This window comes from Branchiostoma floridae, unplaced genomic scaffold, assembly GCF_000003815.2.
Source record: "Branchiostoma floridae strain S238N-H82 unplaced genomic scaffold, Bfl_VNyyK Sc7u5tJ_462, whole genome shotgun sequence".
Taxonomy (NCBI): domain Eukaryota; kingdom Metazoa; phylum Chordata; class Leptocardii; order Amphioxiformes; family Branchiostomatidae; genus Branchiostoma; species Branchiostoma floridae.
Genome location: NW_023365868.1, coordinates 1 through 22,901, shown reverse-complemented (window position 1 = coordinate 22,901; position 22,901 = coordinate 1). Strand labels below are relative to the sequence as shown.

General features: G+C 42.5%; 3 protein-coding genes across 6 annotated transcripts; 1 reads left to right on the top strand and 2 right to left on the bottom strand.

Annotated features, from left to right (window-relative positions):
* Positions 1-586: 586 nt before the first annotated feature.
* LOC118408850 (CD63 antigen-like) lies at positions 587-4,742 on the bottom strand (the record flags this gene model as incomplete). Its single annotated transcript, XM_035809709.1, is given in 7 exon segments — positions 587-670; positions 1,055-1,166; positions 1,340-1,464; positions 1,808-1,894; positions 2,528-2,608; positions 2,951-3,154; positions 4,566-4,742. Coding segments are annotated over 7 exon segments (792 nt in total), but the record flags the coding sequence as incomplete, so codon positions are not given.
* A 297-nt stretch (positions 4,743-5,039) lies between these two features.
* LOC118408851 (CD63 antigen-like) lies at positions 5,040-14,182 on the top strand. 4 transcript variants are annotated; one of them, XM_035809711.1, is made up of 8 exons: positions 5,040-5,327; positions 7,443-7,631; positions 7,946-8,026; positions 8,335-8,370; positions 8,786-8,872; positions 9,174-9,374; positions 9,667-9,750; positions 13,212-13,481. In XM_035809711.1, exons 1-8 carry the CDS (start codon positions 5,160-5,162, stop codon positions 13,311-13,313), a joined length of 948 nt encoding a protein of 315 aa, XP_035665604.1. In that variant the 5' UTR covers positions 5,040-5,159; the 3' UTR covers positions 13,314-13,481. The 4 variants fall into 4 exon arrangements, with proteins under 4 accessions (XP_035665604.1, XP_035665606.1, XP_035665605.1 ...); XM_035809710.1 differs by having other exon boundaries at positions 5,129-5,327; positions 8,783-8,872; positions 13,212-14,182; XM_035809713.1 differs by lacking the exon at positions 8,335-8,370 and having other exon boundaries at positions 5,041-5,327.
* Positions 14,183-14,962: 780 nt separating this feature from the next.
* Positions 14,963-20,021, bottom strand: LOC118408852. Its single transcript, XM_035809714.1, has 4 exons — positions 19,649-20,021; positions 16,402-16,489; positions 15,963-16,044; positions 14,963-15,710 (listed from the first exon to the last, which is right to left on the bottom strand). Exons 1-4 carry the CDS (start codon positions 19,842-19,844, stop codon positions 15,705-15,707), a joined length of 372 nt encoding a protein of 123 aa, XP_035665607.1. The 5' UTR covers positions 19,845-20,021; the 3' UTR covers positions 14,963-15,704.
* Between the last annotated feature and the right edge of the window lie 2,880 nt (positions 20,022-22,901).

Here is a 22,901-nt window from a genome sequence, read left to right as displayed (position 1 = left end):
ACCCGGAAATGACCCGGAATACCCCCGAATAACCGTAATATTTCTGTTCCCATGGCCATATATACATTATTTTATGCCAAAATATTGCATTCTGCGATCTTAACTTATCAAAGCACACTGTATTTCGGTAGCTTTCATCCTTTATTAAGGTTATTCCGGGTTATTCCGGGTTATTCCGGGTTATTCCGCTAAATACCCGGACCCGTCAACGCTATCGCAAAATGAACCGTGCGATTTAACGACAACTCCTCAAATGTTACATGACCAGTGTTTTACTGCAAATCAAGAAACATTTTCCTTTCCTAGACTTTGCTAATGAGCGCTGCAATGTTTTCTGTACGAGTAGAGGTCATGGATAAACAGTATTCTTACAACGTTTATTTGAAGGGCTAAGAAGGGCTGAGAATTGTCGTAAAAACGCACGGTACATTGCGTTTATTTGAAGGGCTGAGAAGGGCTGAGAATTGTCGTAAAAACGCACGGTACATTTTGCGACCATAGCAGACCCATCCAAGGACGAACCATTAAACCGGGCACAAAGCCGGGCGCCTTCGGCGCCCCGGCAAAAAGATGAATAAATACTTACCTCCAAGATCGCCAATATCCCCACCGCCAACTCTAACTCAACAATGTGCTTCATGATGAGGTCGTTGGTCACCTGTACACAACCCTGTAGTACAGAAACACAATTTATCAGGAAAAGAACAACACGTGCTGTCATGGTAATGACATTGTTTGTCCCCTGAGATACCCATAATGCCCTGTGCTTCCCAGCATGCAACGAAATCCTTGAGAGGGAATGTGATGTGAAGAACAATGTAGATCGATAAAATGGAGAAGGTATTCCATACACATGGCATCCGACAATAAAAAGTTATTAAAGGGTCTCTAGCAAAGCCCAAGGCGACATAATGACCATGGTCCACCGTAATGACGTCAAAATCTAACTGGGAACAATAAGGGACATATGGCGCCTACATGGCGTCAACATCCAATATGGCGGCGACATTGGACGCCGACAAACGCAAAATATCGCAAACCTGTATTGCCTTACCTGTGTGTAGATCTTCCCCCTAGCGACGGCAGGAGAGCCCATGTCCGCTCCACAACTCTGGATTTTTCTTGCAAACGTGATGTTTAATGAATGGTCACAGATTTTTGAAAGCCTGTTAAAAAGATAGATAAATAAATAAATAAAAAAGTGGAAACATCAGGAACAGGTTAATGATCGATGGATGAAAAGTGGCTGCTAAAGTGAATCGCTTGTAATCATTAGACTTATGACTAGAAAAATGCATAATTTTGTCATAGAAACCAAATTGAGGCATTTTTCATATACCTGTCTAAAGATAAGTGGATGCTGACGTTTTTACAACACGATGGCGGCACGGACTTGGGCCCGAGAGAAGCTGTCCTCGGGTGGCCGAACCAGTCTTTGTAGCCATGGACGCCACAACACTCAAACTGTCGTGGGAAAACCAACAAATATAGATTAACTTGATGTCCTACAGTCAAGATTAAAATAAAGAACGAACGCACGAGACTGATAGAGATAGATACATTCGCACCAGTACAATACTGATTAGAACCACCCCCCCCCCCCATATTCTAAAGTCTATATCATAAAAAATACATACGCATCAGTACGATGTATTAGAATTTGCCACCCCCCCCCCTCACCCATATCCTAAAGTCAACATTTTAAAAAAAAAAGAAAGAAAGAGACTGATAGATTCATACCAGGACGATATGATAGGATATCGCAAACCCCGACCCACCCCCCTAAAAAAACGTCACTAAAGTTCACCTGGTTTTGAAAGATGTCTATTATTATCCTCTCTGGTCCCTTTGCTTTCATTGTGTACGTCATAAACTTGTCCAAGTTATTGTAGGTCTGTAAAAGATGATAAAGAAAAGATTATAAACAACGGTCGGACTCACTCGATCAGCCACAACCCCTTCAACCACTACAGATTGCAGACAAATGCATCATAGTAGGACATACACTGTGTCATTATATTTATCTTTTTCAGTAAATTAGGCTATGTAAGTGTAAGCACTGCCCAGTCATTGTAATCTAAATTTAGTCGTGACATATCCACGAAAATACTTTTTATGCATTTTTTTCTAGTAAGGTCACATTGATGGATGGCATTCTCTGAGAACCTCAAAGAAAAGTTTGACCAAAAAAGTTGCCTTCATTATGAAACATTTATATAAATGGTCAGGAAGTTGAATAAATAAATGACTAAACACGCAGGGCATGGAATACCAAACAATAAACTCTTCGTTTTGGCTCTTTCACATCTTCTTCTTTGATCCTAGACTTGACTTTTGTATTCTATGACACTAACGCATGTTTCCCAATGTATATATATATTATATACATGTTCTAATCTATGGCATATATTTGCTCCTTTTGGTACAGCTTTGTATGATTTACAGCATCTCTAAAGACTTTTTTGTTGGAAACGCGCGGTTGTCATCGTCAAAACAACATGGCCTATAACTAAAGTGTACTGCTCACCGTTCGTAAGAGGTGCATGGCCAGAAGTGTGGTGACTGCGGCGCTCGTCAGGATAAAGAGTAATCCGATGAAGAAACAATACTGGAAAAAGACATAACATATCATTTGTAGCAGATTCTGTGGGCAAAACTTACTTCTATAGCTAGCGTTAGTATGGTTAAGGACCATTCTAAGTTCTGAAAAAAACACCTTGATTACAATAATTCATTTTTTGTACATTCTCTTACATTGTACACGTTGAGCCCCCAGCAACTACTTAGAATTCGCTGAACTGCAGTGGCATTTTTGTTGGAGACTTTGGAAGAGGATGCAGTTTCGTGATGTTTTACATGTAATTAACTTACTTTCAAGTGTCATTATACTAAGGACGTTAAATAATGTCTTATATATAACGTCTTATATAACGACCTTGATTACGCTTACCACCAAGGACACATAGTAGCTCTCCTTCCAAGCCGCGAAGCAGCCGACCGTTCCCGTGACGAAGATGAGACCCCCCACGAGGAGACAGGTGTTCCGGAGCGCCATGAAATCGACGCTGTGTTCCTCAGACGACTTGTCCTGGAGACACTCCTCAAACCGCAGGTTAGCGGACAGAACGGCGACTATCAGTAAGGCACCACCCACCTGTGGGTCAGGGGAAAACGTCGTGTGACGCACATGTCAATCAAAATATCAAGAGTTACAGTGCAGTACATTGGTTTGATCTACATGTACTAGGATATACAGTTATGCACTCCTCAAACCACAGGTTTGCTGACAGCGCGGCGATTATCAGTAAGGCACCGCCTACCTTTGGCCAGAGAAAACGTCTTGCACATGTCAATCAAACATTGAAAAAAGATCATCATCGCAAAACGCCAGCCACTCAGAGATTGTGTCCTACATGTCATGAAAATACCGAAGATGAATTCCACATTGTTACGACCTGTACTAAGGATAACGTCCGAAGGGTGGTTATACCGGCTATACCAACACGAATATACGTGTCTGTGTGTCCTGATTTATATATATTAAGAAGAAAGAACTGGGTTAAGATCAAGAGTTTATAGTACACTAGATTGACATACTAACTATTCTACAGTTCAGTTCAGTTCAGTTCATCCTTATCTGGTGACGCTATGAAGTTCTTCCATACGACCCTGTCGCGCATGACAGACAGGAGGTCTCCGTCTTGGAGGCCAACATCTTCCTCAATCACCCTCTTAAGGGTCAGGGATGGTCGGCCACGTCTTCTCTTCTCGTCGGGCCGCCAGAGAAGAACCCTACCGGCCATCTCGTCGTGACGCATCACATGACCAGCAAGGGCCAGGCGTCGGTCGCGAATGACTCTAGTAATCCGTGGCAGACCGTTGTAAAGCTGTGTGTTAGAGGTGTGACTCTTCCAGTCAACATCCAAGGTGGCCCGGAGAAGCCGGGTATAGTTCCCGTCGAGTTTCTTGTACGTTTTAAGACAATTTCTTAATCTCCAAACAGATCTAGCAACGACAAGACTGGTATCCAAGGACCGTAACTTTATCTCTTACCCACCCGAGGCCATGTGCATAGTCCTGCCGGATAATTATTAACAAGTTACATAAGACTGCGTACAAATGATTTGTACACCGTGTTTTGATGTGTCCAATTTTGAAGGAGAGTGAGTCATCAAATCAAACTCAAATAAAATATTTTCAATTGGTTGATGGATGCTGACTACTACCCCCCAAGCAGAGGTTCGGCTCCGGCTGTTTTTGACATGTTTTAGACGTTTTTGTTCGGCCTTGGTTCGGCTTTCCATTTTGTACCATTTTCTTCATGTTCGCCAGCCAAATGCCTAAAAACACGTCAAAACAGCTGGAACCAAACATCTAAACAGATATCGCGAAATCACGTTCGTTAGCGTTGCAATGCACGAGACAGATTAATAGACAACACAAAGTCATAGTCTAAATTCTAGACAGGTCAGCTTTCAGACAACTCGACATCGCAGACTAAGCTTAAGCTTGTAGCCTAATTACAAGTTTCGATAGCTCATATAACGTTAGATAGCTCTACTTGCCATGTACATGAGGTTGGTGGACAACAGCAGTATTTGTAGACATCCCATGTAGCCCGGGTTGTGGGGCTTGTATCTGGTTGGTGGATCTTTTTTCCCCATTTTGGACGACTTTTTTCCACTTGTCTAAATGGCCCCTGGTATACAACTGGTGGTGGCCCTGGGATGTATCAAAATATACAGTCTGTTCCCACGAAAGTTGTCGGACAAGTCGGTGGGGTTAATGGGATGTTCCATTTTCACTCAAGGGTGCAAATGAGGGCATTACGTAATACACACACAAAAATTATTTGAGCCAGCCCGCCACCATATATGAATATTTTTTCTTCAAATTGCTATACATGTTAGAAACTATTACCACCACAATTTGTTCAAGTAATGATCATAGTGAACGGTAGCGACTTCTATCTTTTGCTGCAAATATGGTATGAACCGCTAGATGGGGCGAACCGGCAGTACCTGTTCTGTGTCAGTTTGTGGAGTGATCTACCTGGCTGTCTAGGTCATAGTTCACGGAACTTTTCAGTCTCGCGTTTGTTCCTTTTTTTCACGCGTGTTTTCTGTCTATTCAGCTTGTACTTATCAACCCACGCAAGCATGTCTACAGCACAGAGACTGTTGAAGATAGAGCCGGGACGGGACAGGGCGGAGACGGTACTCATGAAGGGGGCAGACACGGAAACGGAGGCGCGTATCCCCCGCCACAACCCCTTCCTCATTACCTGCTTCAAGTTTCAGCTGCTTGTCTTCAACTTGGTATTTGTGGTAAGTACATGTGTGTTTCATTATTGCATATACATGTATAGACATATGAACATTGAAGGTGTGAAAAGGAAACAATGTACAAATATTCACATACCAACTAGGTCTACAACTACTATTTTTTTAATGATCTATTTCATAAATTTACTTTGCAGCGGTCTGTAACATTTTATTTTATTTTTGTGTTTTTTATCTTTATTTTGGACACGGTGACTATTATTCTAATATAAACTGGCTACTGGTACAACATATTCAACATTACAACAACTAAATAACTTCGGCTGGTCCTATCATTGGTATACAGTGTTTTTGTGAGGATGGAAAGGGAAATGTAGAACTCATTAATAGAGAAAGAAATGCATGGATAGAAAATATACATTCAAGAAACAAGTCAACAGCTGGCGTCTAACATTCTTCAAGTGCTGAGTCAATACGTGGTTCACTTAGCTCTGTAATATCAGCACTGTTTGTCCAAGGCTCACCCCGGACACCGGGTAGAATTAGTCATGTGTGTACCTGTCTATGGGAAGATAACAGACGTGTAAACTTAGAAATGTGTCACAAATTTGCGCTATCTTATGTCAACACTTCAAACAAATGGCACGAGTCTCGAGTTATACATTCACTGGGTAGAAACGTGCCTTTATCTTAATTGTTATGGAGTGTTGAAAATTCGTCGTTGCATGGTTCTCCTGAAACTAGTTCATTTAGTTAGACAAGTAGGTGATAAGCTGCCTCTATGCGTACTTTCTGTCAGGATTTCCATATTCGAAGCGTTCCATATTCGAAGCGTTCTATATTAATTCGAGGCGTTCTTTTTTCTGCTTGGATGCACCTGTATCGTCTGCAAGGTCCGCCATGACACCTGCGTGGGAACTGTGCAAAACTAGTCCGACAACTCTGTCACTTCTGTCTCGTTTGGTCGATAAATTGGGCGTTTGTTGTTTGTCAGGTCACATGCATGTGCTCAGTGACCTGTGAGACATTTGCATGCGCTCATTTATAAAATCTAAAACAGCAGAGCTGAGTTGTTTTGATTCCCAGACAGTTGTTGTACTTTTCCGTGCAGCTAGTCCCTAAGACGCAACTTGAAGTGACGACCTTGTCATTTCCTACTAGTTTTAAGCGTGGCATACAAACGTTTATAATTTATTTGCTCTTTTTGTGACTTTTTGACAAAGGATTTCTCGTTCCATATTAAAATACGAAATATAGCCTACTCCATTCAACCTAAAGGAAACACTTAATTATGTATATAGAGGACGTTTCTAGCGAAGGAATTTGAAGTCGTGACTTCCTCTGTAACGCCGCACCCCTCTTGTCGCACTCCAACGGCTCAAGTCTCACCCAAGCGATCAAACAAACTAAGAACCACCTGTACATAGCGACTCATTCAACCTTGCCGATCCCTACATCCCTTTTACTGAGAACTGCTCGCTTGAAAGCCTTTCTCTTGTTCTCGGTATTTGGATTTTAGACGAAGCTTGTGTCTTGAGTCAAACGCCTCAACGGTAAAAGCAAGCGATTTATGTCGATGATGCGGAAAAGAGCCCCCCCCCCCCCTCCTCTGCATTTTGTCCTGGACCAACCGTTAACAACATGAAGGTGCTGTATGTGCAGATAGCTACAATGTATGGCGATCGACAGGCATTCTGAAAATTGTTCAATGTTTTGTTCATAAAACATGTACAGAACTGCAAGATAATACTATGCTACAAGTAGAACTGGTAAAGAAAACCCTACTTATAGGTTTCAAACTGGGCTTAGTAGCAACAAAGGCGATAGCAATATTATCTATAATCCTTTTTAGTTAAGAAACTAGGACGATATTTACGCTACAAGGCGAGAGGCAAAACAGAAATACAGTAGAACAGGTGAGAGGCAGAAACAATGTGAGCCCCTCGCCAAACACAAACGGTCGATCCCTTCCCAAAGTCAGGACGGTCCCCAACAATACACCCATTGTAAATACCGCATTGTGAGTAAGCGATTGCACTTCTAGGAAGAAATACGTAAGCAAAGACGCAGGTGCTCAGGTGAAGTGCATTCTAAACATACGGCGTTGACCGCATGTTTAGTGTGCCCGTGTAATAATGCCACCTATCTGTTTTTCACCAGATTGCAGGCACCGCACTTCTCTGCGTCACCACGCTGGCGCATTATGCGTTTGCTGACTATGTACGTTACATGGAGGACGAGTTGTGGCCCATTCTTGGCCTGTGTTACTTTGTGGGAGCCGCCATTTTCCTGACGGGGGCGATCGGCTGTGGGGCCGGTTGGTGTGAGACTTACAAAGTAACAATTACCGTAAGTACGCCTATTTTACTTCGCTTAATCAAACTATATAGATAAATGCCAGTTAATTGCACAGCGCATTAACGCACACTTCTGTTAACCGTAATGCCAAAACTCAAACCGGTGCGGTCTAGCAATATAAATTGCACTAGCAGGATAACTGCACGAAATACGCTGGCAAATAGCTTCTACTGTATGCGTCTACCACACCGCATCGACATCATATTCATCCAGTATATACAGCGTGTCAGCAACGTTTTATTTAGATACAGTATTTGTTACTAGATAACCACAAATAACTGAACGAAAAATTATCAATTTTACAGTACTGTGTGCTGATGACGTTGTTGTTTCTGCTGACGTCAGCGGCAGCGAGCGCCATCATCGCATTCGAAGCTGTTGGCAAGGTAACGGAGAGGCAACGATTTTGCAAAGCTTTTTTTCACAAAGCACAATATACATTTAAAAAGTTCGATAGCATTTGAGTTAAATGTTATAGATACTTATGTTAACACGCATAATGAACATTCTCCTTTCTGGCTGTTTACTTGAAATTATCGGGAATTAGGCAATAGGATACATGTATTCTAACCAAAATATTTTTTTCGCAAGAAGCCAAAACTTCTAGACTTCTGTCCTATAAACCAACCATCTTTTGTTTTTCTGTTTGTGTTTGTTTTGTTTTGTTTTGAATCCGTCTCTCCACCCCACCCAGGATAACCAAACTAACAACTTGCACCAAGGTTTGACTGTAAGTGTCAATACTAAGTTTAGCTTTACTTTAACAATCAACATCTCAAAACACTCTTTGACACGATTTGACAAAATCAATCAATAACAATCTTTTTACTAATGCCATCGTTCTTTGTGAAAAGAAATTTAACATTTCAAATAAGTTATGCAGATGAGCTCCTTGTTTGCATAATTGACATCTATAAATGTCTCTTTTTGTGATATACATACGTCACGAACATGAAATTCCTATTATCGACTGCAGTCGAAGTATAGAATTACTACAATGCAAATTAGGATCTAATTTGCATAGTCAATAAGGTAATTCTATACTTCAGCTACGGTCGATGTGGTCTATGCAAATTACGTCCTAATTTGCATGTCATTATGTAAAGTTGTGACGTGATGTTAATGTATATACTGTTGTGTAGCAGGCTGAGTGGAGAGTGGAACGTTTCATGCTGAAGTCGATGGACAGAGTGGCGTCAGGAAGAATCATCATGGACGCCGTTCAGGTCCAGGTAAGTCCGTGACCTTCCGCGGATCCGAGACCTTCCACTCTCAAAGCAGAGGTCGGCTAACCCCACCAGTGAAGATAGCTGTCAGAAAAAGATGGCATACAAGTAGTATGAGATCATTGGAGCAATAGCCATGGAAGTACCGGTAAAAGAAAGACAGGGATGCAACGTTTCGCCTGTAGGAGAGATGGTGAAGCTAATTGCAAAACTAAGGGTCAAACTGATTGCAAATGGCCATAAATTCTTATTTGAATGCCGTCTAGAAGTTACAGGCCTTAAACAAGACTACCTTTACCTTTACCAGTTGCAATGCTGCGGCGCCAAGGGCTACATGGACTGGTTCAAAACTCCCTTCCACAACCTTCGGAACGAGACCGAGCCGTACGACGTGCCGGGGTCCTGCTGCCTCAACGCCACCATGAACTTCAGCTTCACCCGCCCGGACGACTCCTGTGGGTACCAACTGGACACCGAGGCTAAAGCTATCGACAGTATCTATACAGAGGTAGGTACACACCATGCACTAAAGCTATCGACAGTATCTGTACAGAGGTTAAGGTCACCTAGGCACTTAAGCTGAAGCAATCGTCAGCATCTATACAAAGGTAGGTATATCAAATATGCTAAGGCACTTACGCCAAAGCTATCGATAGTATCAATAGTGACAATACAGAGGTGGGTACACACTAGACACTAAGGCTAAAAATCTATTGAAAGCTTCTATACAGAGGTGGATACATCCTAGACACTCCATGTTACCTTCTTATGATCATTCTTCCTCTTGTTGCCTATTCCAGGGATGTGGACCGAAGGTAGCCAAGTTCATACGAGAAAACCTGAAGGGGCTCGGTGCTGTAGGGATAGTGGTCATCGTTTTAGAGGTAAGGTCTCAATTTTTGCATACAGTATTGCATTAATTGAATGTAGATCAGTGTGTGACTGTGCGTGTGTGTGAGAGAGAGAGAGAGTCTATGTGTATCCGAGAGTCTTTTTGTGTGTGTGTGTGTGTGTGTTTGTGTGTGTGCGTACGTGCGTCTGTGCCATTCTAGCCCCTCTAATTGCCTGACTCTAGCCCTTCTAATTGTCTGACTCTAGCCACTCTAAATGTAATAGCCTGAATTTAGCCCCTCTAATGGCCTGACTCTAGCCCCTCTAAATGTAATAGCCTGAATTTAGCCCCTCTAATTGCCTGATCTAGCCACTCTAAATGTAATAGCCTGAATTTAGCCCCTCTAATGGCCTGACTCTAGCCACTCTAATTGCCTGAATTTAGCCCCTCTAATTGCCTTACTCTAGCCCCTCTAAATGTAATAGCCTGAATTTAGCCCCTCTAATGGCCTGACTCTAGCCACTCTAAATGTAATAGCCTGAATTTAGCCCCTCTAATGGCCTGACTCTAGCCACTCTAAATCAAATAGCCTGAATTTAGCCCCTCCAATGGTCTGACTCTAGCCACTCTAATTGCCTGAATCTAGCCCCTCTAATGGTCTGAATTTAGCCCCTCTAATTGCCTGAATTTAGCCCCTCTAATTGCCTGACTCTAGCCACTCTAAATCAAATAGCCTGAATTTAGCCCCTCTAATTGCCTGACTCTAGCCACTCTAAATGTAATAGCCTGAATTTAGCCCCTCTAATGGCCTGACTCTAGCCACTCTAATGAATTTAGCCCCTCTAGTGGCCTGACTCTAGCCACTCTAATTACCTGAGCCTGAATTTAGCCCCTCTAATTGCTTGACTCTAGCCACTCTAATGGTCTGACTCTGTGTGTGTGTGTGTGTGTGTGTGTGTGTCTGTGTCTGTGTGTATGTGCCTGTGTGTGTACACGCGCGCGTGTCTATGTGTTCGTGTGTTAACACGATAACTCAAGAATGTCTGAATGGATTGCCTTGATATGCTGATAGGCCTTGCAACCCGGTTAGATGTTTGGCCTCCTACCGGCTTTCTATGTCACTGCAGTGTTGGTCAGCTATGGTCACGAGTTTCTAATGATTCTTTTGTTTGTTTGTTTGTTTGTTTGAACCTTAAAAGCTCAGATCGGCCTGCAGGCCACTTTTATTGAGGTCATGAGTGAAGAGGCGAGGGTCAGACAACGCATATAACAGATATATAGTTTAAAGTCCTAATGTACGAAGGACCATTGGGACAAAACCTGTTTTAGCAAAGGAGCTGTGTGCTCACAGCGAAGGGGCTGCATGCTCGACGAAGGAGCTGTGTGCTCACAGCAAAGGGGCTGCGTGCTCGGCGAACGAGCTGTGTGCTCACAGCGAAGGGCTGTGTGCACCAGGCTGAAGTTGGTCGCCGATTGGTAGCCGCCGATCCAGCCGCCGATTCGTCATTAGACATAACATAGCATCCCAGTAAGACGTAAATTCGAAGAAACTAAAAATTACTAATTTCTTTTAAAAACTAAAATATATATCAAGAACTGCATACTGGATATTGTCTATTACCACCCAATATATGTATATATAAACAAATAATAACAGAAAGTATTATATCAACGATTAAGCACAAATAATAGGCCCAATCGGCGGCAAACTTCACGGGTCTAAAATCGGCTGCCATACGGCTTGTAGAGCAATTTGCTACTTATCTAAACGTGGCCTGTAAATTTGTAAGACGACTTTAGATAGCGCATATTCTAACGTATTCAAAACAAGTATCAAATCTTACGGGCCGGATTTAGTTAATGAACTTGAGGGAATTAACTGATAGGAAATACCCAAGCAAAGGGGCGCTAAAATCGGCTGCCATACGGCTTGTAGAGCAATCTGCCCCTTATCTAAACGTTGCCCGTGAACTTTTAAGTGCAATTTAGATAGCTCATACCTGTCGTATTTGATACAAATATCTAATCTTACGGCAGGGCCGGAATTACTTAATTCAACTCAGTGCCGATTTCTTATAGACCAAACTGCTTCAACTCTAGTTCATTAATTAAATCCGGTCCGTAAGATTTGATACTTGTATTGAATAATTGTATTGTTAGGGTATGCGCTATCTAAAAGTTCACGGGCCACGTTTAGATAAGTAGCAGTTTGCTCTACAAGCCGTATGACAACCGATTTTAGTACCCCTTTGCTTCGGTATTTCCTATTTCCTATATAACTAATATGGTTAATTCCCCTCTAGTTCATTAACTAGATCCGGCCCGTAAGATTTGATACTTATTTTGAATTTGTTAGGATATGTGCTATCTAAATTCGCTTTTAGATATGCGCTATCTAAAATCCAGGCTGAAGTTTGCCGCCGATTGGGCCTATTATTTGTGCTTAATCGTTGATATAATACTTTCTGTTATTATCTATGTTTATATTTATACTATAAATAATAGACAATATCCAGAAGTTTTAGTTTCTTCGAATGGGCATCTGAATGGGATGCCGATTGGTAGCCGCCGATCAAGCCGCCGATTCGTCATTACAAAAACAAAGCACACAAAGCATAGTCTCCAAGCAGACCCTACGGTGCCTTAGAAATAGTATCCAAGCTGGCCAGGGACTTGGTATACCGGCACCAGGTGCTCCGGTGCCCGTTTGACTCCCTTAGCCGGCTATCTCCCTTTGGCCGGCTATACTCCTTTGACAGCTTTGATACTATTTCTAAGGCACCGTAGGGTCGGCTTGGAGACTATGCTTTGTGTGCTTTGTTTTTGTATTGACGAATCGGCGGCTGGATCGGCGGCTACCAATCGGCGACCAACTTCAGCTTGGTACACGCAGGACCACGCAGTCCCTTCGCTGTGAGCACACAGCTCGTTCGCTGTGAGTACACAGCTCGTTCGCCGAGCACACAGCCTTCGCCGAGCACGCAGCCCCTTTGCGGTGTGCACACAGCTCTTTCGCTGTGAGCACACAGCTCTTTCGCTGTGAGCACACAGCTCGTTCGCTGTGAGTACACAGCTCGTTCGCCGAGCACACAGCCTTCGCCGAGCACGCAGCCCCTTTGCGGTGTGCACACAGCTCTTTCGCTGTGAGCACACAGCTCTTTCGCTGTGAGCACACAGCTCGTTCGCCGAGCATGCAGCCCCTTCGCTGTGAGCACACATCTTCTTCGCTAAAACAGGTTTTGTCCAAATGGTCCTTCGTACTAATGAGTCTTATAAGCCAACACAGTTTTACATTAACGCAGTTTTGCATAGTGGTACAAAATACATAATAGCGAGACATGATTCTAGTCAATTCATTTCGGTCCTTTCTGTTACTTTAAGAGTCTCTTAAAGGAAGCTAGAATTGGGGCTTACACAGTGCGTTAATGTCTGGTGGTAGACTGTTCCAGATGTTGGGCCCACGGTTACTATGGTGATGGCTCTTCTTAATGTTCTTACTTATATTTTCCTCAGATTCTGGGTTTCACGTGCGGCTGCTGCTTCCTCCACCAGCTCAGGAGGAAGAGAAAAGAGCGGGACATGATGGAGCAGTACGAGAAGCTACTGCAGTACTGATGACGTGAGGGGAACCGCTCTGCAGTACTGATGACGTCAGGGGAACCGCTCTGCAGTATTGACGACGTCACAGGAACCGCCCCCACAAACCGCAGTATTTAATAAGTGACGTCACCAGTATAGGTCCTCCTTGTGTTCAGCAGCATTTTTGGTCATAAGTTAGCTTCTCCAAGTCATAAAACTCTTGACACAAAGAACGATAGACTAGCCTGCCATACTAAACGGTTACGACACCAAAATGCTAATGGTTTGAGAAACTGACAGCAGTCCAGTGACAGTGTTCACTATTCTAATATTTCCTCGATGTAATATTTACAATTACGACTTCTTTTTATAACAAAACTTTACATATCATAAATGGAATAAGAATCTCATCAGTACAGATAGAACGCCAGAGTGCTATCATCATTTTTGTTAGGTTGAGAAACAATGTAGTACAGTTTCAATGTATTTTCAGTGAAATGGGATGACTTTGCAATTGGCAAATGCATATCCATATATAATCTTTGGCACAGCAAACTTTTTGCTGAAGTGACTGACCCAAAGATAATTCTGCGTAAATTTGATGTCCACATTGACAGATTCGAAAAGGCAAAGGCTGTTTTCAACAATTACAATTTATCTCCAGTTTATCATATATATATATTGTCAAAGCTAAGGGAAACTAGCAGATATCTAGGGATCGGATGGTAAATGTACTTGGGTGAAATCGCAATATGGGGTGTTTGGCTGAGATTTTATGGATTAGGATGAAATGTGTACATTATATAGGGGACATGACATTGTATAGATGGGTTTTGGTACAAAGATCTCCGAGAACAAAGTCTTGGGCAGTATATTCAGGGTCTTGAATAAATGTTCTCTTTATATACTGTTGTCACTGTGATCATTGCTTGCAGTGTGATGCGATGTTTGGTTCAAGTTACCACAGTAAGCATGATGAAAACTTGACAAACAACTGTTCAATTATACGTCGACGAACGTTAGACATTCAGATAATAAGATACGCCAGAAAGACACCGACGAAACTGTTCGGTGTCACTGACGAACGACAGTGGATGCTATCTGAAACGTCTGACCATTTCTAAAATCATATCCAGTTGCTTGAGTAACAGATTTTGGGCGTAACTGTTCAATCGTTTACTCGAAGAAACCCTCCTACTTATCTTATTGTTGATCTTCAGACTCGATACCTGCTCAAGACCTTTGGCAAATTGCAACATGCATTGAAGGATTTAAATTCTAAACACTGATTCTCAAAGGCTAGCACTATTCAAGCCAAAGAATTTCTGTACGCTCGGCGTGGCAAGCGTCCCGATTAAATAACTGTTTCAGTACTCTATAGCTACCGCTACTCTGGCAAAATGAAACCGTCGCTGGGCGTTACTTTGATCTTAAACCCAGACAAACTTTGCCCTGGGATCAAAGTGGGCCCGACTTTGTCTGAAGTGGTTCCAATATAAGTTGTAGCTTTTATGTTTGTAAAAACATGGGCGGAAGACTAGCCTCGCTACCAGCCTCGTATGTTGTACTAGAATGGGAGAGAACGTAACCTAACTAGGCTGGAACTAAGGCTGTAAGTGAGCTCAAACTGCGCACGGCTCGTAATATGAAAAAAATGGTTCGAGACACTAAAGACAAATTCTGGGTTATGAGAAGTTTGTATTTTAAGGACAAAAGTACTTCCAGATTTTTATCACTCCTGTCTGTGCTCATTCCCCTCTCAACATTTTTGTCTTGTTTTCATTCTCGAATACATTTGTCCTCTCAGTGATAATTCAACAAACTTCAATATTGTTCATGATTCACAGATTTCAAAACCTATATTGCACAACGTATTCATTAAGCACTTTTACAAGAAACTATACTCTGTGATATAGAAATAAAGATAACACAAAATCTTGTTAGTAACAAATGATACATGATACGTTCGTTAAATTTACGTGTTACAATATCAACACAAGTTTGTTTGTAAACTGAGCGAGGAATGTTCTTGTTTTACAATGATTTTCCCAGAATCTCGAATACACTTCCGAAACAATGGTATTTCATATGGTTATGACGATCCGTAGAAAAACAAGATAGTACGATGACGTCATACTGAAGTAACTAGACCTTCCTCTTTGAGGAATAATTAGCATAATCCTGCACACGCGCAGTCTATCCTTACATGTACAATAAAGACTTCACACAACATTAGTTTTAGCGCAAGATTACCACAAAATGGGCATCATTTCAACGTATGTATACTCATTAACACAAGTATCATATCTGCTCATATAACGGTTCTTCTTAAAACATAGACGTCATCCAGGCCAGAGACGCGTGCGCCCTCTAGTGTCGCGGTAATGACCTGCAGGCATAACAGACCAACCCCAAGTGCTCGCCTCTCTACTTCTGTAGATATCAGAAGGAACAAAACAACAAAAGTAAGGACAAGATGTTTATTGTCTCTGTGGTTTCAATATCTAAAGGTATTCCATGTACACTTGAAATTAATATTAAAATATGTTAAGTCTCAGACTAGAACTATATTTTCATTTCACGTTATCGCTATGAACGCCAGCAACGTTATCAAGTCATTATCTACAGTTTATACTACTATTAGCATGCGGTTTTTGATGTTTGAAATTCTGCGAGAGAACTTACGTTGGAAAAGGGAATCGGTGGTCGTGGCGCCCCCTTGCAGGACAGCCTCTCTTTGCAGACGGGTTTCCAGAAACACTCCTGGCTGTAATTAAGAGGGAAGAAATGAAATGTCAACAATCGTACAGAATGCGACGTCTGTGCCCTTATTTACGAAAATATGTCGTTTTCATAGCACAATTTTGATATATTCAAAATAAGCTTTGCAAGGCTTACCTACATGAAAACATAATGTTATTATGAGCTATTGTATGAAAGATGACCCAACAGCCGATTCAGCGACTACTAGTATATCTTGTTTACCACATACCAACTTGGCGGGAAAACATAACTAGGTTTCGTACTAAGTATGATGCGCCGTACCCGGGGCTAGTGTTACTCTCAACCACGTATGGTGCGCCGTATCTGGGGCTAGCGTTACTGTGGGTAACACAATACTTACTGTCCTTGGAAGTCCCGGCATTTTCGGGTCATCTCGCATTCCCGCCGCTTTTCACATTGCGCCTTCGGGCCCAGCTCAATGCCTGTTCCTGCGGTAAACAAGATGGTATTTGTGTCACTGTGGATCGTGAGGGAGGGAGAGAGGGATTGGGGAGCTAGGCAAGTTTGACAGGGAGGGATGGATGGAAAGAGATGAGAGAGGAAGGGGAGGGGGCAGAAGGACGAAGTGGTAGACCTTACGGTGGGTTTGATACTATATTACGCCACCATGGATCTGCTTGGAGATTACAACTTCCCTTCATTCTTTGTAGCCGCTATGTAGATGGCAGACAAATGACAATGACGTGTTGATACGTTGTATGTCCTTCAATTTTGTTTTCTGACGTAAACGCTGCATTCTTCTTCGTGTAAAGCTGTTCAATTACCTTCACCAAGAAGTTTATGTGTAGGTAACGTTAAAGGGGGGTCTTAAAGAACATAGCTCAAGAAAAAGATGCTTTCCTATGATATTCGGTATGGGCTCAAGTTAACTTAAACTATGTTTTAGCATTAAGGAAATCTGGTTGGATTTACATCCTCCTAGCGGGTTCAGTTTGTACTGCAGCGGATTCTCTCAATGTTCAATTTCCGCGGTACTTCAGATTTCTGACAATGTCAGCTCTTTCTCCGCCAAACTGCGTCAGCCGCTCCACTTTCCCTATCCTGTGCGTTCCTGGAACGTTCGTGGCTGTCCATCATGAGACAGGAATGTGAAGTCTAACAGGCGAAAAGTGGGAACAGGCCGCAGGCACGCGTGTGTCAGGGAAACACATCACTCTTTACGTCATTTCACTTTCACTTGCCAGTGCCTAGCGCCAGCACAGCTGACTGGTACTGTACTGCGCCACGTGGACACAGCATGGGAGTCTGCATGGGCCCGGGCTTTCTGCAGCATGACCCATAGACCATTGCCAGGGCCTACACAGGGCAGCTTTTCGGACCCAGGTTGAACCATTTAGTACCACTTTTTTAGCCAGATGATAACTGTATATACTGATCCGATCTCTCGTCAGGGACTTAAGTGTGTCTCATACCAAGGACAATTGTATCTCTTGCGCAGCGCACAGTGACTTGTGACAAGAAGTCTTCTTTGAACTAGAACCAGATATGCCCATGCTCTTTCGGACTATTTGTAAGAACAACAAGCATTTCGATCGGTCTAACTCTTATGGAAGAAGTCAAGTTCACTAAATTGGTACTGAGAATGTACTGAGAATGGAGGACTGGAAATCGGGGTTTGCTGTTTCGACCGCTTGAATAATGCATTTACAATGTTGAAAATACAACTACATCTATATAAGGGGTATATGCTTTCCGTACAAGCAAGAAAAAAAGATGTTCGAAGGAGCACAAACTTTAAGAAAAGAAAAAGGGTGGTATCACTGTCCAACGCAATATCATACCCACAGGGCTGAAATACAGAGCCAACGTAGTCTGAATTCCGAGCGTCTTAACATCGTAAGCACTCGTCAGCTGTTTTCCCTGGATCTCGCTAAGTCGTTTGTTTTTATAACTACTTGTTTTCGCCATCGGCCGAGTTTGCAATTCTTCCCAAATACTCCCCATCGCTTATGTTTGAGGTCTCGGCGTCAGCGCCTTGTGGTCTCTTTACACGGCGGAGATGGGGAGTTAAAAGAGATTCCAAACTGAGGTGGATTGCCAGTGTTATGAGAAGGGTTATGGTTCCAGCTGGGAAAGTTTACTGACAGTGGGGGGCCGACTGTGATCGTTAGCTTGTGTTGGAGAACGTTCTGTCAACAAGGACTTGGCCTTGAGAATGTTGATGACATTGACATGTTTCTGAAATTGACGCAAAGCTTCAAATGAGGTAAGCTTCAAATGAGGTCACCGACTGCGAGAAGGACGTGTTTTTGAAAACGAAGGAAAATTGCAAAAATGTTGTCCTTTTTCTTGGCCGAAGTGGATTCTACGTTCATACATGATTTGTTTCACAACAGTCTGATATTAAAAAGTCTATACAAAATCCTCTCAAATATGAAATAATATCATTTATAAATGTGGATGCATAGCTTTTTTGCTTTTCGATGCAGTCTTTACTATTTCCATTTAATTGCCACTTTAACACTACTGATCGTCTAGCTATATCTCGCAGCAACAAGGCCACAGAAAACGGATGTAGACAACGCTGCAAAGGCCAGACCCTCCAGACGAGGTCATGTTCATTGTCAGACGTGACGACTTCCATGTGTGTTTGTAAGACTGGAAAACTCGCAAAATTCTAGACATGATAGAATATTTCAACTGTCCTTATGAAACTTAGCAAAGGCTTGATAATTTGATGCACTCGTTGTTATGCTGTTAGAAATATTTTGCATATTGAAAAGTACATTTGCTTTTACATAAAACTACTCCAGTATTTCATAAATGCGTCAGACTGCTTCTCATGGTATTGTTACAGTAGTAATTTTCAAAAGGACTGCTATGTCACATTTGCCTCGTCACGATGCAAGGCTCGGATTTTCAAAACGAAATGTGTAAAAAAAGCGGCTGTCAACCCGTTGGATACTTTAAGAGGTGATGGCAGGTCACTGTGACCGTTTATCGTGATTGCGCAACCTCAGATTCAACGGTCTGGTTCGGACCGGTTCCGGTCAGCTGTGGGCACGCTGGCCCTTACGAAATGAACGGCTTCTGATACATGCTCTACATTACACGTCAAAAATGCAGCAAATCAAGATACATTCGCTCTATTGGCCTTTTGTGACACTTTCCGCTATTGTTGTCTGGATAAAGACCGATAAACTTTCACATGGTAAACCTACACCATGTACCAGACTTTGAAAACGTGACACGAATACTCGTCATGATAACTACATCGTGAAAATGTAATCATTGTATGGTAAGACACAACTCTAGAAGCGTTTTTTTTATAACTCATAAAGGCGTCCGTTTCAAAGACTAGGCACAAAATAGTCATTTTAACCAAATGAGGTACACACACAATATAACACCAGTATGAGGTTACCGTTAGCCTCCACCAGGCTTTCATACGGAGCTCGGGGATCGTAGAATTTGGCAAAAAAAAATGGCCAGGGGAGTCAGTCCACGTTAAGGCCGACCAACTTCTCTGGTAGCAAAACTCTTCCCTTTTTTATCTCTCTATTTGAAAGTCTAGGCACAGAATAGCCGCCTTAGCAAAATATGTTAGTCCCACAAAATTAACACCTCTAGGGGGTTACCGTACTCACCCTTGCCACACGCCATGCTCTGGCCGGCCAGCAGCAGGACACAGAACGCCACCACAAGCACAGTCTTCATCGTGAGAGCCTGGAATCTGTGACGGGGAGGGTTGGACGATCTTCTGTAGACTGTCGCGGAATGACTGGAAGTCGCCTGCAAACTCCGCCCGCACTTATAGCATGTCTCGTCTACGTACTTCCCCATCGTGACTCTTCAATTTTCGCTTTCGAAAACTAGTTTCACTTTGTAAGAGAGAGAATAGAAAGATTTGATCACGTTCTATTCACAGAAAGGGAACGGAAGCCTATTCTGATAGGAATCAAGATGAACTAGATACAGGCGACAGCCTCTTTCCTTCTGGATGTTGGAATCGGAACAAACAAGGTTATTTATACGAGGCGCGGAGGAGAAACGTGCTGACTTGCATGTTGCCCATGCCTGCGGATAGGAGGGCCGCCCAGGCCACACCCCCGTCACTCCCGACCGCCAGCCAATCAGAGAGCCGCGTGAGAGGGGTGTGGCAAGAGGGATTGCAGCATCCCTGGGCAATCCCATTCGACAGATGGGGGTGATGGATGATTTATTATACCCTGTTGATATACTTTTATAATCAGGCAATAAAACATCTTTTTAAAGACGGTATAGATATGTGGTGTTGACCTGTAGCGTTTTGAAACATGGGGAGGGGGGCTTTTGTTGCACAAGAGATGGTGTTTCGCAATGCAGCTATTGCGAAATCGTTCCCAGCAATTCCAATGTGCATTCCAGACTGCGACCACACGCGTTTTCATGTGGTTGCGCAACATGGATGAAATCAATCAACTGATTATCACGCCACTGGTAGAAAATATGGACGCTTATGTTCATTTCTTTCTGCAGAGACCCTTTCAAAACCACGTATATTTCGCTGTTTCTCTTCTTCAACTTTTTGTCTTACGAAATCATGCCAATATGGACAATTCATCTCTTTGAATGGCTTCTGCCAAAAGTTTTGACAATGAATTGAAAGTGAAAACAGAAGGCTGATCTGTTCACTGGTTTACCATTTAAAAAACTATTTTCTGCTACAGTGATGGTGTAATAGCTAAAAATTCTGTTACTGGACCTCAAAGTTCAAAGACCTCAAGATTCTCACATTTTCTTGCCCTTGAACCTAACCTAGACAACTTTAAGAACAGACTCACATGTGTCCTGCATACCATGTGGTTTGTACAAAGGCACCGTTACAGGCGGGTACTTTTGTAAACTATTGTTTGATCTCCCGAACCGCGTTCACCACGACCTTTTCAACTTCAGTCGTCAATTTTGCAGACGACGGTTGTTTGAGACAAAAGAGGAACTATTTCTGGCAAATCTGCAAGGAAATTTATAAACTGGTATCTTTAAACGTTTTGGCCTAAAATCAAACATTGATTATTTGAAGGAGTGAGGGAAAATGTTACTAAAGATTAAAAGAAGTATTTAAAGATGAGTACCAGCCGGACTGTACAAAACTTCTACTGCGAGCACGAAAAGAAGATAAAACTGCTTTCAAATGTCCCTTCCATTTCTTTCTCTCGTTGAAGTACACCGACAGAGACAAGCGTTCATTTAAACGCACACATACACACACGTGCATACACACATATACGCACGCACACAGACTCGCGCGCGCGCACACACACACACACACACACACACACAAATACACAATTGAGATCTGTCTCTGTCTCTCCATCTCTATCTATCTATCCATCTATCTATCTCTCTGTATGTCTCTCTCTCCCTCTCTCTCTCTCTCTCTCTCTCTCTCTCTCTCTCTTTGTGTGTGTGTGTGTGTGTCTCCCTCTCCTTCTCTCTCTCTCTCTCTGTCTGGTATCTTACTGATGTCATAAGTGGATGTCATTTTGAGTTGATGAAGATACCTTTGACTGACCCCCACAATCGCCTCCCATGGACCGGTCCTACATGACTATCCCCCCGTGCGTGTGTCAGTCAGTTCCCCTGGCTTACATCAGCCCTGATTAACGGACATGTTTTCCCGCGGTTTGGGAGCCACGACCAACAACTTGGTGCTCTATATTTGTCAGCTTTGCCTGGATACCGCAAAAATGTCGCCGATTCGGCGGTAGGGGGCAGAAGTGATGACTATGGCTCGGGCTGTGGAATCTCCGGCATTCTGGAAGTAGTTGGAACACATCACGCGATTTTAGAGGTGAAACATGTTCGAAATCTATCCAACTATCTCTCTCAAACACAATCTCTCCAGTGTCACTGACGAAAGACACCGGATGGTTGTCTGAAACGTCTGAGCGTTTCCAAAATTCATAACCAGTGACTTGAGTAACTGCTTTTTGGCGTATTTTTTACCTGGATGTCTAACCTTCATCGACGAATTGAACTATCATAGAGTGGAATTCACACTGTCCCAAGGCAGACTAGGGGCATCCGCACTACAAAGCAGACGTACTATTTTATAATGACAATACTAAACAAGGTGCTTCGTCAGAGAATGTCTCAACTTTTGCCCGTGGCCTAACCCTTTATCTATATAAACCCTGTATCCAATACAAATTTGGTGTCAAAGGGCAATTTCAGACGGGAAAGTATGACAACTTTTAAAGATCAGGGAACCATTGTGATTTTAGTACTTCAGATGGGAAAATATGACAACTTTTTGATACCATGAGACCATTGTGATTTTTAATGCATTACACTTGAATAACTTGGTAGAATTTTTTTCTATTCTGCATACACATCTTTAGCCTAGTCTTACAAAAACTAACAGCTTGTAGTGTTTTCTTTTGTGCTGTTTTTTTCTCTCTTTTTTTCGTTTAACATTTTCAGTGATTTAGTTATTCCTTGTATCAAACAACAGACCTTGGCAAATGAACAACAAGATGTCAAGAGTGACCTATGTTTCCTTTTCCCTTGTATTTCCACATAAATTGTACATATCTGTAAAGCACAGTCGAATGCTCGACAGACTTATCTAAAAGATAAACCTTATCTTTTCGCATTAAACAACAGTTGTAATTTCATAGTATGGCACTGCAATTCTGAGCCAGGATTAGCATAGGAACACGTACATTCAAGATACAACAAAGTTTTAGAATACAAAAGAGAAAACAAAGATAATCTCACGTTTGAAATTGTTTGCCCTTATCTATTCATTTTTTTTTTCATCATTTGCATTTTCGATGGTTTTCGAAGTAAATTTCGGTGGATGGAGGGATGGGTTCAGTCCTCCAATACTGTGCCCTAGAATAACAACCCATTGCC